Here is a 15,609-nt window from a genome sequence, read left to right as displayed (position 1 = left end):
ATAATGTTCTTGCACTGAATGCTGAAAGTTACTAAATGAGGTGGCGTAGTAGTTAGCACACTGGACTCACATTTGGAAGGATGACAGTTCAAACTCACATCTGGCTATCCTGTGATTTAGGTTTCCTATGATTTCCCAAAATCGCTTTCCTTTGACAGGACATGGCTGATTTCCATCCCCATCCTTTCCTAATCTGATGGAACTAATGGACAGACCACACTGTTTGGTCCCCTCTCCCAAATCAACCAACCAACCAACTATCCAAGAAAAGAATTTAACTTAAAAGTAGTAGCTTAAAATGGATGAACTAGGAGAGTCACAATCATACTTGGGAATTGAGATTTCATGGAACAAAGAAGAAATGTATATGAGCCAAATGTCATATTTGAAGAGTTTGCTACAATGATTCAACATGCAAGACAGTAGCCTTGTCAAGACACCCATGAAAGTTAAACTGGAAATCAAGGAATGAAAATGGATCGATAAGCCATGCAGAGAGTTGATTGGATGCTTGATGTGTGTAATGACAGCAAACAAGGCCCGATTTGCATGCTGTGGTTAGTTTCTTACGCAGGTACCAAAACAATCCATTGAAAGAACTCTGGGGATGCTTGAGAAGAGTTTTGAGCTATATCAAAGGAGCCATCAATATGAAACTACATTATCGAAAGGGAAATTAAGAAGCCCCTACTGGCCTATGTTGATGCAAACTGAAACAAAAAGGGAGACACAAGATCTACCTCTGGTTATCTGTTACAACTATTTGGAAATACTGTATGTTGGGCAACAAAGAGACAGACTAGTGCTGGTTTGTCTTCTACAGAGGCAGAATATGTAGTTTTGGCAACATCTGATATTGAATTACTCTGGCTCAAAGACAATATTCAAATTCACTTCTGCTACCAATTCGTACATTCAATGATAATCAGTCCTGTGTATAGTTCCTGAGAAATGGGATCATCATCGGATGAGGCACATCAATGTTAAATATGACCCTATGGATTAGTTTCACCTCCACATCATCATCACTGCTGAGCATGTACGTTTGGAGGACCAGATTGCACATATCTTTACCAAAGGCTTACCAGTTCCTAGATTGATCACTTTGAAAAGCTTATTGGGTTTACTTTCATATTTGATACTGTTAAATGTAAAAATCATTGTACTGAGGAGGGGTGTTATCTTCAGTTATTTCTCAATTTAATAAAACCAACTAATAATAGTCTTTAACATTTTGTGAATGTTATTTGAGGATGAGAAACCAAAAATTTATCACTTCATAATTAGGTTTGTTGTACATTTAATCTGTCCCTGCCCGAAAAAACCCATTCTTGTGGTTATGCCATTAGTTTAATTGTATATTTACAGTTAAATATTTATTCAATTATTTATGTCTGTTCACATGTGTAATCAGTGATGCTATGATTGCCATACTGAATACAGTTGAAATAGGGGTGGCCACCATCTTGGCGACATCATGGGTCCAGACAGACAGGAGGCACTGCAATCTTCAGTTTTGCTGATCAATGTAGACAAGAGTTGCGGCATCATTTTTTGATACGAGTAAAAGTGGAAGGAGGAGGTGCAAAAGCTGCCGAGTTCCCAACCAACTTAATCAGACACAAAACAAAAATCAGATCCATATTTAAGTTTGTATGTTAAACGTAAACAAGGCAGTGGTTTTACAGATTCTCTTGGTTGGGTTGGAAAGAGGAGAGAAATTTAACCAATATAATTTACTGTTTTAAAGTTAGTAAAACAGAGTAAAGCCCGTTTTAAATCACAACACATGAACAACACCAACAAAGTGTAGCAAAACTATGAAAATAATCACAGTACTCATGCAAAACAAGTTATTTTAAAATCAACACAATTTCTTTGAAAGTAATTGGGTCACAGTTTTACAACAGATTCCACAACAGTGTACACGAAAAGCAAGAAGAAAACATGAACACATGATCTTATCTCATACACCACACAAACTATCCTGGATATTGTTAATAAACATAAATTAGTATGGAGCCAATTCAGTGACTACAGACAGTCAATTGCCACCCGCAGCCCTCTCAGTGAGGTATAAAGTGCAAGTCTGTAGGCTTAAGCCTACCTGTAATCAAACTGAGTTCCCCTCTGCTTCTTGTTTTTTCGGAGAAGCAGGGAATTGATTTTGCCAGACCGGAAATCGAACGTGGCGAGGTCTAGAGCGTCGCCCAGGTATCGAGCCAGTTGTGGTTTGCTGCGAAACTTCTTCCCATTTGGGCTGGAATTGGAAAACAGCTGCTCAGTCGCGGCCTATCTTGTTCTTACCTCACTCATATTTAATTTAAAATTTAGTTAAATTGAGAGGGCATTTACACAGAGAAATGCCATGCAATTGCACACCACACTGCATGATTTCAGCAGGGTAGTATACTGCTCCATACTGCAACATTGTCAAACAGTGCCACCACATACTAAAATTATGATTTGTATTAATTATACTGAACACTAGGTTATGAGCAATAAAAACAATCTCCAAATGTTGGTGGCAAAAAAGAACAGATACTCCAAATTATGTACGAATTTTAATACCCTTATCTAATAAAAGTAAATTAATTTATTGACAGGCATTTGCAGCAGCACTGTCCTTGATACATGCTGCCTGACTCAGAAAAAGCATAATATTAATCTATCGAGTGAGGAAGAGAAACGAGGGAATTAAACATTTTACTCTTTTTTTTTAAAAAAAATGTGAAGGTGACGTATTTATTTACAATAAATTCAAATTCATCTCACACAGTGAGATTCAGGAAACACGGTGATATATTTTGTGACCACAAAGAAAACTAATGAAAACGGTTATGTAATGGAAAGCAAAAGTCACAAGACTAGCATTTGCTTAAAATTTTAAATCTTCGAAAAGCAAATTGATTCACGTGGACTTAACAAAGATATATAATAGACTGCTCTCTCTATACAACCCTACAATTTATAAAAGTTGTTAACTATTTACTTCAAAACAACAGAAGCCTTAGTAACACCAAATAACCGATACTGCAATAATTCTCGCGCAATTGCAATGAATGCCAAAACTTATTTTCAACATGCCCAGGATACGACCCCCTTTTTGGTAACATTTAAAATTTTTGCTTAAGAAACTGCCACAAAATTAAACTGTAATTTCATAATAGAAGGAAATGTCACGTACCATGAGAGGCAATTATACTTCGAAAAACGTAGTGCCGGTAAAACGAATATTTACACAAGGTAATGAAAAAGATTAACACAAACAATAATTTATTGAATAACCCTAAAAAACTTGGAGCTGTGTAGTATGCATATAAACGTCTACTGAGTAGCAAAGAATAGCTTAACGGTTTAAATCAACTGCTTATGATACACAACTTCTTTCTCACCTATAGTAATAAACGTCGACTTTTCCGGCAGATAGGCCGGACTTTCTGATTACTTCTTCTCGCTGCCATCCCTTAGGTAAAGCACTGCACTCATATTTCCTTTTCTCAAGAGCCATTGTTCTCGTATCACCAATCACGTCCTGCATTGAGCTCCGTGTCACATCATCTATTTAATGTATTTATAAGTGATGCACAAACACCTCCAAAAATGTAGTAAACCTTCAAACACTATTATCGAATTCTGACAAGCACCCACCGCATATTCACCCGTGTGTCGTTTGTTTACCAGTTTGGGTGCATCGAAGACAACGTTTTATCGATACAAAGATCGATTATCAGCATCAAACGAGCATTGTGATAACGTCTCGAAAGCCAATTCACACTGATCGTCACGTTAGGTCACCGTCACGTCGGGATGTATTCACAGTTCACGCTGTCCGTCACATCACATCATTTCGCTTAGCGAACGGTGAAATAGTATAATTTCATAACAGAAGAACCAGCAACGAATAAGTTTATTAATGGCCAAAGCAAACTTCATAAAATAAGTTACTGATCAGTCTTCTGTGGTGAAGTGCTGTGAACTGAAACAACGTTTCAAACTATCGGCATTTGTGTGATATATATATATATATATATATATATATATATATATATATATATATATATATATATATATATGCACACTAAACAACATTCATGAGGGGATAAATACAGCCCATTTACAAATGGTTCAAATGACTCTGAGCACTATGGGACTTAACTTCTGAGGTCATCAGTCCCCTAGAACTTAGAACTACTTAAACCTAACTAACCTAAGGACATCACACACATCCATGCCCGAGGCAGGATTCGAACCTGCGACCGCAGCGGTTGTTGGTTCCAGACTGTAGCGATTAGAACCGCTCTGCCACTCTGGCCGGCTAGCCCATTTATATTATCTATTTTTCTCACAAACTAATAACGTTGGACTACGGTACGCACTGACAGCGAATGATTGATACACAGTGGTACTGAGCACACAACACACTTTATTTTACAGAAAATCGATGCATACAAGGATGTACGACCTAGCGCATTCAAGTCACAGAGCGAATTAAACTTCTCACAACAATAGTCACAGGTGAGACTGCAAGTAGTTTTCTCTGGCCAGCGTTATTACGTTACCACACAGACCCCTTCCTCCGCTTCCCCTCCCCCCCCCCCCAAACCCCTACCACGTACCAGGTAGTGCGGAGCACGCTGTAAAGGCGATGATTGGAGGGGCAAAAACACGGGCGAGGGTGGTCTGCGGTCTGGTGCAGAGTATAGATAGAGATAATAGTCATGGAAATCGGCGGGTGTGCGATTGGTGTGGTCCACACCTTGATGGCAAGATGACAAAAGTGTGCTTGGTGTTAATCGGTTGAATTCATGCGAGTTCGATTTCCTGCCATCGGAGGCGGGTAGAGGTTGCGGCGAGGCAAGATGGCTGCACTTATTATTGGCATCGGCTACATATTGTCAATTGAACAAAATAGTAGGGGGAAAATAATGTCTGAGCACTGTTCAACTGGCTAACAGCGACGCAGTCGAAACACTAGCATCGATAAAAACATGTCTAACTAGTTGGATAGGTAGGGTTGCCATCCGTCCCAATATTTTGGGACCATCACCATTGTGGGTCTTTCTGTCCCAACATCCCAATAAGACCCAATTTTCTCACGATTTTACAAAATACTGTCGCGAGCTTGGTTCAGGTACTGAAGTAACATTGTCTGTTAGCGCAACATGTAAATAGAGCCTCAGTTAGTTTTTTCATTTATGTCAGCAAGTATATGTTGACTAGGTCGTCTACACAGATGGCATTGCATGCTGCATATCGTTTATCGATGATCAAAGCACATTCTAGATCTAGCGTCATCATTCAAGAAAGTACCTGACTTCTCCAGTAGTACGGGGCTGGAACTATTTAAACAGCGCCACGTGGAAGAGTCGGGCAGTTCCCTTTCGAATAGCGATCTGATAAGACGATTCTATGTAAATGTAATACGACCGAGTGCACGTTAGTAATGTCTGAAGTGTTTACTGCGGGTATATAGGGCGAGAAGTGTATAGTGACGTACTTCGATGAATAAAGTGCTCCTGTCGACTGTTTACCGTCAATAAAATTATCTTATCATAGCATCCAAAAATGCCTAAGGCTGGGAAGAGAAAGTGTCACTTTTCGGATGATTACACAAAAGAGTGGTCTTTTGTCAAGAAACGACGTACAGATCAGGAAGTGTTGTGAGAGATGTGTTCCCGTTTCGTCTCAGTAACTCACGAAGGTAAGGCAGATGTGAGGCATCACATTACCATGAAGAATTGTACAAATAGATTCACAAAAGCATTGATATCAAAGCCTATTTCTACATTCATGATTAAAGAAGATACTCATGAAGAACTGTTCGTTGCTGCTCTAGAACTAACAACAGTTTATAAGGTTGTCAACCATCACTAGTCCTTCAGTTCTCTTGACTGTTCCATTAAACTGAATGCTCCAATGTAACCTGACTCCAACGTCGCCGCAAAGCAGTCTACAGCCAGGACCAAAGCCACAGCGATTGTTAAAAATATTCTTGCATCACACTCCATGTTAGAATGCATAAAACAGTTGAAAGAAGTTATATTTTATGGCATAGGCGCCGAAGTATCGAACCACAAGGCTCAAAAGGTTTTTTTCCTTTAATTGTTAACTACTTTACTGGAACTGACAAAACCCAGAAGAAGCTGTTGAAGTTTGATTCGCTGAATAACGAAACACTGGAGACAATTACATAGTTTCGTTAAGATACTTGAGGATAATTGCAAAGTCCATTAGATAAATTAATAACTTTTTGTGGAGACATACCAATGCCAACTGTGGAGGGCTTCATCAACATGACCAAATCAAGAACGAGGGAAAAAAGTAGATGGAATTGGATGCCCTGCCCATCAAGCGCTGCCCATAGTCTCCACAATGCTATTTCAAGCAGTGCTGGAGTCTTAATTGCCAACAATGAAATAACCATTATGAAAATATTTAATTATTTTTCAATACACATGGTAAGGACAGAGAAGCTGAAAGAGTTCTGCTTATCCATTGCTGTCAATCATCAGAGTCTTCCATCTCACTCAAAAACAAGATGCAGCTGTCATTAATGTTCACAGTTGAGAGAATTATTAAGCTTTGAATTCCATATTTTTGACGCCGAAGACAGGCTACCTAAACTAGTTTTAGATTTTTTCAGTAGTCCGATTACTGAAATTTACTTCATGTTTCTGCAGTCAAACTTGGTTCTGTATGGAAAAAAAATGTAAAAAGCATGGAGAAGAATAAAGTCTCGATAGTTGAAATAAGAAAATATCGATCGACACTCAAAGACGTTTGAATGATTAGGAGACTCCCACTTTTATTGCCATGCAAACCAAATGAATTCGAACAAATTAAAGAATAGGAACCCTAACCAAGAAATAATTAACTTGATTTCGAAATTTGAGAGAGAGAGAGAATGGCTTTCTGTGCCATAGCATTTGATTACTTAGAGAAATAGGCTATTTCTTTTAATAAATATCAAGTATTCGATTGGATGATGTTACCTGAAACCCTGAACTGGGGGATGATTGTAAATACTATTATATACCTGAATATAAATGGTGTAAGGATTTCAGGCGACAGTTGTTTTCAGTAGTATATGTGTCTGAGGAACTTTTTAAAAACTAAGTGTGACTTGTAAGAATGGAAGTCTAAACACTCCTAGAAGAAAGGTGGATTTACTTTCTTAAGAAAAACGAAAATCCTCAATACAAACACCAGCTGCTAAAATTATGCTAGTATTTGCTTTCTATTCCCACATATGATGCCATTGTGGAAAAATTATTTTCGCTGACGTCGGCCCAGTGGGGTGATAAAAGAAATTGACTGCCGCCAGGGACTGTGGAGTCAATCTTCCAACGCCAGTTTAACTACAAGCTGACTTACATGGAGTTTTACAAATTCATAAATGGGAAAAATGCCTTGCAGAAGAAGATGAAATCTTCCGAAAAACGTGGTGTACCAACAGTTAATTTTTGTCTTTCCATCTTGCAAATGGCATTTCAATCTGGCATCTCCTTTTAAATATCGGGATCCTATAGTCTTCAAAATTTGTTTTTCCTTCTTCATTTGATTCTTCTCATATAGTTTATGTGGCTGTCTGTACTTAAAATGATAGGCACTTTCCTTGTCCCATGACAGTATTGGATGAAGTCTTGCGATTTGCACATTCTGATAATCCACAAGCTTTCTCTAGACACAAATAACTGCACTTCGTTTTGCCACTTTATCGTCAAAGCAGGTCTGTAATGACGATTCAGATGAATCTGGCACTGATATATGGAGAGCTGAACTGCCTGCTTCTGTGCCATAGAATATTTTATAGCTTTAGACGAATTGCCGAACCTTTGTAGGAGTTTCCTCTTCATCGTCATATTTAACAAAACATGCAGATACTGTAAATATTTTACATTTTTAAACACATGTTTATATGAAGAGAACATAAACAGAATATCTAATGATGTGTGAAATGCACTTAACAACAGTTTAAAAATATTATTTATTTACTTACTTTGTTACTTTTTTCATGAAAAAGGAAGAAGGAACCAACTTTCGTTTGTCTCATTTATTGTGGTGCAGCCGACACGATATCAAAGTTTCCACTCTGTGCGATTGAACAGTATATGGCATTGCATATTTTATATTAAACTTCGTAACTAAGCTTTTTCTTCTTCCAGGAAAGGTTATTTTTATTTTATGTTGGAACAAGAGGTGCATTTGCGTACAGACATAACAGCAGTGTTCACACAAATGACAACACACAACATCAACTGCCAACAAGCCTACTTAAACTTTGTAGTCTGTGTACTCCGGCCTCAGAAACAGCTAAAATGTTACAGGAATAAGAGGGATAAGAGTCGATCCAGCATACCTAACTGCAAGACATTGAAAAAATTGTTTGCTTTTCGAATTAGAAAGACAGTGTCAAGAATATTCAGAACATATCGGCGTTCCAGTTAAAATTCCGGCGACGAGGGAAACAGAAGCCAAAAAAGGGACTGTCCTGTTTTCTTTATGAGAAGAATTACAGCCAGCAGGTGTGATGTTCACTGCCAACAGAAAAACAGGCGACAATGAAAATGTCAAGTTGATTCCGTATTTCTAGATTTCCGGAAAGCTTTTGACACCGTTCCTCACAAGCGACTTCTAATCAAGCTGCGGAGCTATGGGGTATCGTCTCAGTTGTGCGACTGGATTCGTGATTTCCTGTCTGGAAGGTCGCAGTTCGTAGTAATAGACGGCAAATCATCGAGTAAAACTGAAGTGATATCAGGTGTTCCCCAGGGAAGCGTCCTGGGACCTCTACTGTTCCTGATCTATATAAATGACCTGGGTGACAATCTGAGCAGTTCTCTTAGATTGTTCGCAGATGATGCTGTAATTTACCATCTAGTAAGGTCATCCGAAGACCAGTATCAGTTGCAAAGCGATTTAGAAAAGATTGCTGTATGGTGTGTCAGGTGGCAGTTGACGCTAAATAACGAAAAGTGTGAGATGATCCACATGAGTTCCAAAAGAAATCCGTTGGAATTCGATTACTCGATAAATAGTACAATTCTCAAGGCTGTCATTTCAACTAAGTACCTGGGTGTTAAAATTACGAACAACTTCAGTTGGAAGGACCACATAGATAATATTGTCGGGAAGGCGAGCCAAAGGTTGCGTTTCATTGGCAGGACACTTAGAAGATGCAACAAGTCCACTGAAGAGACAGCTTACACTACACTCGTTCGTCCTCTGTTAGAATATTGCTGCGCAGTGTGGGATCCTTACCAGGTGGGATTGATGGAGGACATCGAAAGGGTGCAAAAAAGGTCAGCTCGTTTTGTATTATCACGTTATAGGGGAGAGAGTGTGGCAGATATGATACACGAGTTGGGATGGAAGTCATTACAGCATAGACGTTTTTCGTCGCGGCGAGACCTTTTTACGAAATTTCAGTCACCAACTATCTCTTCCGAATGCGAAAATATTTTGTTGAGCCCAACCTACATAGGTAGGAATGATCATCAAAATAAAATAAGAGAAATCAGAGCTCGAACAGAAAGGTTTAGGTGTTCGTTTTTCCCGCTCGCTGTTCGGGAGTGGAATAGTAGAGAGATAGTATGATTGTGGTTCGATGAACCCTCTGCCAAGCACTTAAATGTGAATTGCAGAGTAGTCATGTAGATGTAGATGTAAATCATTCTGCATTGTCGTTCTTTCATAGCACAGTTATGTCGAGAATTGGTCAGTTCATCGCAGTGTTTAAAGGAAAAATCTTTGTGCTCGTGTGTCGTGTTTAAAGTAAAAAGTTTTGTGCTCATGTGTGGTGTAGTACGATTGGAACTGGATACAGTCTTTCTTTCTTTCCTTTTACAAACGTTTTTTCTCTTTTGTTTTGATTGTTCGTTGACAGTTTTGAATGTGCCTTAACATGAATAACAGAGAAAAAAGCAAATGTGCAAAATTAGGTGTGGCGGGATTTCGGAAATTATCGAAGAAAAGGCGAGAACGAGAAGCCAATGTTCTAAAAACGCTTGGCAGAGTAGATAAATTTTTCACATAAAACATTGCTGGTTCGACTTCAAGTAGTATGGATGACATTTCTGGCACTGCAGCTGTTGTAAAATAAGTAAATACAGACGAAACAAAAGTTAAAAATGAAGAAAAGCAAATTGTTCCGGATTTCGAGTTTCACGAAAAACTAAGTGTCGAAACAGACATTACAAAAAGAAATAATCTCGTTCGTGATGATCCTGCAGAATGGTATGTCAATGAATCAACAATCGATATTCTCTTACAAGATGGCATTAAGCAAAACGGCAACGGTGATTTTTCGAATTCAAGAAGATCAATAGGCGATAAAACCAGTTATTTGAACAAAAATGTATTTTGCCATAAATTCTTTAATGGTGAATCAACTTCACGTTATTTTCTAGTATACTCCTGAAGCACTGGTGCTGTGTTTTGTGCACCATCTAAATTGTTCAGAGGTAAGGCCACGATTGCTACTAATGATATTGTAGATTGGAAAAATATTTCTAATATTGTATCTCATCATGAGAATTCACTCGAACACAAAAATTCTGAATTCTCACCCTTAACAAGAAAAAAGTCACGTGGAACAACAGATAACCATTTCGAGTCATATGTTGAGGTAGAAAAAATCTACTGATGCAGTGTATTGAAAAGGGTGTTTGTAGTAGTGTAGAAGGTAACAAGTCATGGACTTTCTATATGTGGACACATTGAAAGATTCCATTCATTGCATAATGGTCAATTTATGATGTCACTTGAACTTATGACCGCGTTTGATCCTTTTCTCGCAGAGCACAGGGCAGGGACATACGAGTTATCTTTCATAAACAATATATGATGAAATAATAGAGCTTCTTTCTGAACCATAAAAAGAATTATCATAAGTGAAATAAAACTGGCCAAACATTTCTCTATAATAGTAGATTCTATTGAGGACATGTCACATAGTGATCAATTATTTTTGATATTAAGATATGTGAATGAGAATGGTGAACTTGTGCGAAAGTTTCCTTCTGTTTTTAACAAACCTGGAACACAAGTCCGAAAACTTAGCTGACGCCATACTAAAAGTCCTGTCTACAAATTCCATTGATATAACTGACTGTAGAGCCCAGTCATACGACAACGCAAGCAGGAACCTACACTGGTTTGCAGGCACGCATTAAAGAATGAAATCCGAAAGTGCATTATGTGCTTTGTGCAACACGTTCTTTGAATTTAGTCGGCACTAGTGCTGCTAGCTGTTGTCGGGAAGCACGTTCATTTTTCAATGTAGTGCAAAACCTTTATAACTTTTTCTCTGATTCTACACAGCGCTGGGATAAACTTCTTTCTTTCATAAAACCAGGAAGCAAAGCAGTAAAAAGTTTATCAAAAACACGTTGGTCAGCAAGAGAGGAAGCATGTGTAAGTCTACATGGAAACTGGGAGGGCGTTATCAATACCCTCTCACATATTACCAAAAATACTCTTGAAAAACCACTTGTGCGAAATGTGGCTTCAGCTTTATTGAATCAATTCAGCAGACTAGAAACAGTATTCATGATGACAGTTTGGAAGGACATACTCCAGAGATTTAATTGTGAAAATCTGAAATTGCAAAGTATAAATATTGGTACTAAAATAGTGCATGAATTACATGAATCACTTGTAGGATTTATTGCATCTATTCGTGGCATGTTCGAATATTATGAAAATAAATTCATCGAGATTGTAAATGATATAGATTATGAATGCACCTATAAAAGATCACGAAAACGCAGACTTCATGGTGACGAAGAAGCGGAGTCTGAAAAAGTTTTTCTGACTGGAAGGGAAAAACGTAGAGTCGAAACATTTCTCCTAGTACTCGACAACTTGTACGCCGAATTAGCGGGGAAGAAGGAAAACTATAGAATGCTGTTGGGCTCCTTCACAGTTTTCAGTAACCTTAATAGCAGTTCACCTGATGATATTGCTGAATGTGGAGCAAAACTTCAAGTGTCATATGAGACGGATTTAGAGCCTTCCTTCCCCTAGTGAATGTGTACATTTCTCGGAACTTTTGAAATCTTCCGAGATTAGTGATATACCAGTCGAAATGAGTACATTTTTACGAAAAGAGAGGCTACAGTCCATGTTTTCGAATGTTGACATTGCTCTTAGTATATTTCTATGTATGGCACTTACAAATTGTTGGGTAGGATGCCAGTTTTCGGCTCTTACAATATTGAAATCGTACATATGCTCTATGTTGTCTGAGGAGAGACTTAAAGCCTTGTCCATTCTTAACATCGAAGCTGACCTCCTAACTGATAACCGTCTGAACTATGAAGATATTATCAACGAATTTTCTGCCGTCAAAGCCAGACTCAAACTTTGCTGACTGGTGAGTTTGTTTATTTATTCATATTAGTTTTATAAATTTAAGATTATAATGTGATTTTTATTATAACTTAGAACACATTCATTGGGTTTACAAACTACGTATTATCTGTTTATCTTACAAATGCCAATGGCAGAACGCGGAATTAACCTCGTCTACGTGCAGATGTGACCGAAGGCGCCCGACAATATTAAACAATACCCGAATGACCCAGGCCGTTCGGCGCTGTACAGTCCAGTCATATTGATGCTGTAGTATATTACAATTGATAGTATTATTGGCGTCTGCTGAAATGTGCAGTTAGCGCGGAAATATATGTTCAGATGATAAGTGTTAATAAATAACTTAGTTCAGTTCTGTCGATAAACACATAAAAGCTTTGCTAATACAGTTAGAAAGAGCTATGGTGAGAACAGCAGCTGCAGTACAAAACTGTTCAGTGCTTACAAGGATTAAAGGTATCGTGTACACTTATTATGCAGCAGCTAGCTACACAGACCCTAACGCTATACACGCTAACTATTAGATTATAAAGCAAATTTGATTTTTCTACACTAGTCTGTAAAATTATGTAATAGCATAAGCAGTTCTGTGTTTGTTCGTCTGTATTTAGTTACTTTGTTCGTGCACAGAAATCTCTATTTCATTTTCATTTCTTACGCTTTCCTATAGATTCACATATTTATACCGAATGTGTTATTCTTATCTGCTACACATTCAAGGTTTTAGATCGTAAAACGAGAGTTCAATTTTATTTTTTAACGCATCTCTGTAAATGTACGTTTTAATTTCTAATGTATGACACCTTCGCTCCAATTTTTAGATTGCAGCACAGCTTTTTTATTTTCATTTTCAATGGTTTCGAGTAAAAGAACATATTAAAAGCGAATGTATAGCCAAAGTCCGTTGTCTCCTGCACGCTCTGCTGAATTTTTAGGCCATAAAAGAAAAGTAATTTTTCTTGTGTTCGTTTCTGTTGTCTTTCGCCAGAAGAATGTGTTAACGCAATGTAGCTTTTAAGTTTGTTTTATCTGCTGAAGTACACAAGTACAGTTCAGGAACCATATTGCATTTTGATTGAGCGCGACAAGACCATTGACGCGTCCTTCACAACAACGAATAGTGGAGTACGGGAACAGCTCACAGTGATCCCACCCAAAACGGCAATTGTAAAGTGATCAGGTAACAGTTATCATTTAAAACATGTTTTTTTTTGGGGGGGGGGGGGGGAGAATATGGTGTGCCTAGGGCCGCAAAACTTTTAAATCCGCCACTGGCTTGTGCAGTAAAAATCGAGGCGAAGTGTCGCGACTGTTATGTTAGACTATGCTTTGTATCTGAATTTAAGTCCCTTGGAGATTGTTGAAAGGGACGTAGTGGAGCACCAAATATGTCGATTATATATTCCATGTCCAAACGAGCCATCTTTAGCACGCTGATAGATGGTGGAACACCGTAGATGCACTGGGCACTCGGTACATTACAGAGCTGTGTCGCCGTTTCAATTTCGAGCACAGTTTAATGCATTGTACGTAAATGTTCTATATCGTAGCGTGGCACGTAAGAGAAGACTGCAGGAAAATTACTGTCAAGTCGCGCGAAAAGCGTAGTGGCGGGGAACAATAATAGGTGGACTGTGTTTGCGCAGTTACAGGCTCGGTAACAAAGCGAGAAAAATGGCGCTACGCGGTAGGCGGAGGTCACCAGTGTGAATTTCGGTACGTATTGATAGCGAATGATAGACGACACAGTAGTACGAGTACACAGCACACTTTATTTCATAGAAACTCGATACATACAACAGTACACAAGATACTAAACTCTGCCACAGAACGTACTAAACTCTTCCTGTCCGTCATCACAGATAATACTGCAAGTCGTTTTGTCTGTCCAGCGAGACTAACGTTACCAAAAGTCACAAACTTACGTATTTCACTCCTTCTTTAGAGCTGACTTTTTCATTTAAAATGTTATTTAATGAGAATTTCTTAGTGCAGTTATGTTCTCATTTATATACAGTGTGGGTGCCGGCTCTGTTCTGTTACTGTAAAAGCTGAATAACTTTTCGTTTCCAGATATCTGATCTCATTGGTGGGAGAATACTCAATGGGAAAATATCCACATTGCCATGTAGCACTTGCAATTAGCTACAAAAACAAAAAATAACAATAATAAAATAAAGATTAATTTTGCTACAATACCATGTGTGAGTGCAGTGTAATTGGTTAACTTCCAATGTTAGCAGACAACGATACCATCAAAACTTTCTTCCTGTGGAAGTTTAATATCACATGACGTGACATTCGCTGACTGCCTGTGTGAATGTCGCCATTTGAAATGAATTGTGGAATGTTTCGATATGAAGTGACTTGCAGAGTGAAGTTGTCTTCACATGTCAGGGGATCGTGATAAAATTGTCTTCACACCTATGAGAAGTTTATATGTGTTTAGCAATATTAGAAAACGTCACTGAAAAGTATTCACAAAGTTAAGGCAAACAAAACTATCCATCTAATCACATTACTACCCTACAATCAGAGCATTGATGGGGTGTGTGTGAAGTTGTAAGTACAATGATGAAAAAGGACTATAGATCGATTCACACTTGATTAGTTTAGAGATTAGATTAGATTAGTACTTGTCCCATAGATCATGAATGTTACACCTTGCAGTGATGTGTCATATTAACAAAAGGTGTCTATGCAAGATATTACATTACACAAAATATTACATGACACTTAATATTTTTAATTTTTTTGTGGGGGTTGGGGAAATTACCCACTTACTATATGCAAAAGATCATCTAATGAGTAGAAGGAGCTGGCATTGATAAATTCTTTTAATTTCCTTTTAAATGCTATATGGCTATCTGTCAGAATTTTGATGCTATTAGGTAAGTGACCAAAGACTTTTGTGGTAACATAATTTACCCCCTTCTGAGCCATAGTTAGATTTAACCTTGAGTAGTGAAGATAATCCTTTCTCCTAGTGTTATAGCCATGTACACTGCTATTACTTTTGAGTTCTTTTGGATCGTTAATAACAAATTTCATAAGTGAATATATATATTGTGAGGCTACAGTGAAGATTTCTAGCTCTTTAAATAAGTGTCTGCAGGATGATCTTGGATGAGCTCCAGCAATTATTATGATTACACGCTTTTGTGCAATGAACACTCTTTTACTCAATGATGAGTTACCCCAGAATATGGTGCCATACGAAAGCAGAGAATG

The 15,609-nt window shown here is 38.1% G+C and overlaps 1 protein-coding gene across 4 annotated transcripts in view; it reads right to left on the bottom strand.

Moving 5' to 3' along the window:
* The window catches only part of LOC126282153 (methyl-CpG-binding domain protein 3), a 41,800-nt gene extending 38,096 nt beyond the window's left edge, over positions 1-3,704 (bottom strand). Inside the window, exons 1-2 of one of the 4 annotated variants that reach the window (XM_049981668.1) lie at positions 3,396-3,704; positions 2,108-2,260 (exon numbers count right to left, since the gene is read on the bottom strand). In XM_049981668.1, the coding sequence (XP_049837625.1) occupies positions 2,108-2,260; positions 3,396-3,541 (299 nt within the window). In that variant the 5' untranslated portion in view covers positions 3,542-3,704. The remainder of the gene's footprint in view (positions 1-2,107; positions 2,261-3,395) is intronic. The other 3 variants (XM_049981667.1, XM_049981670.1, XM_049981669.1) reach the window with 3 other exon arrangements.
* Positions 3,705-15,609: the final 11,905 nt, after the last annotated feature.

This window comes from Schistocerca gregaria, chromosome 7 (genome assembly GCF_023897955.1).
Source record: "Schistocerca gregaria isolate iqSchGreg1 chromosome 7, iqSchGreg1.2, whole genome shotgun sequence".
Classification (NCBI taxonomy): Eukaryota; Metazoa; Arthropoda; class Insecta; order Orthoptera; family Acrididae; genus Schistocerca; species Schistocerca gregaria.
Note: the sequence above shows the minus strand (reverse complement) of the source record. Positions and strands in the feature narration are given on the sequence as shown.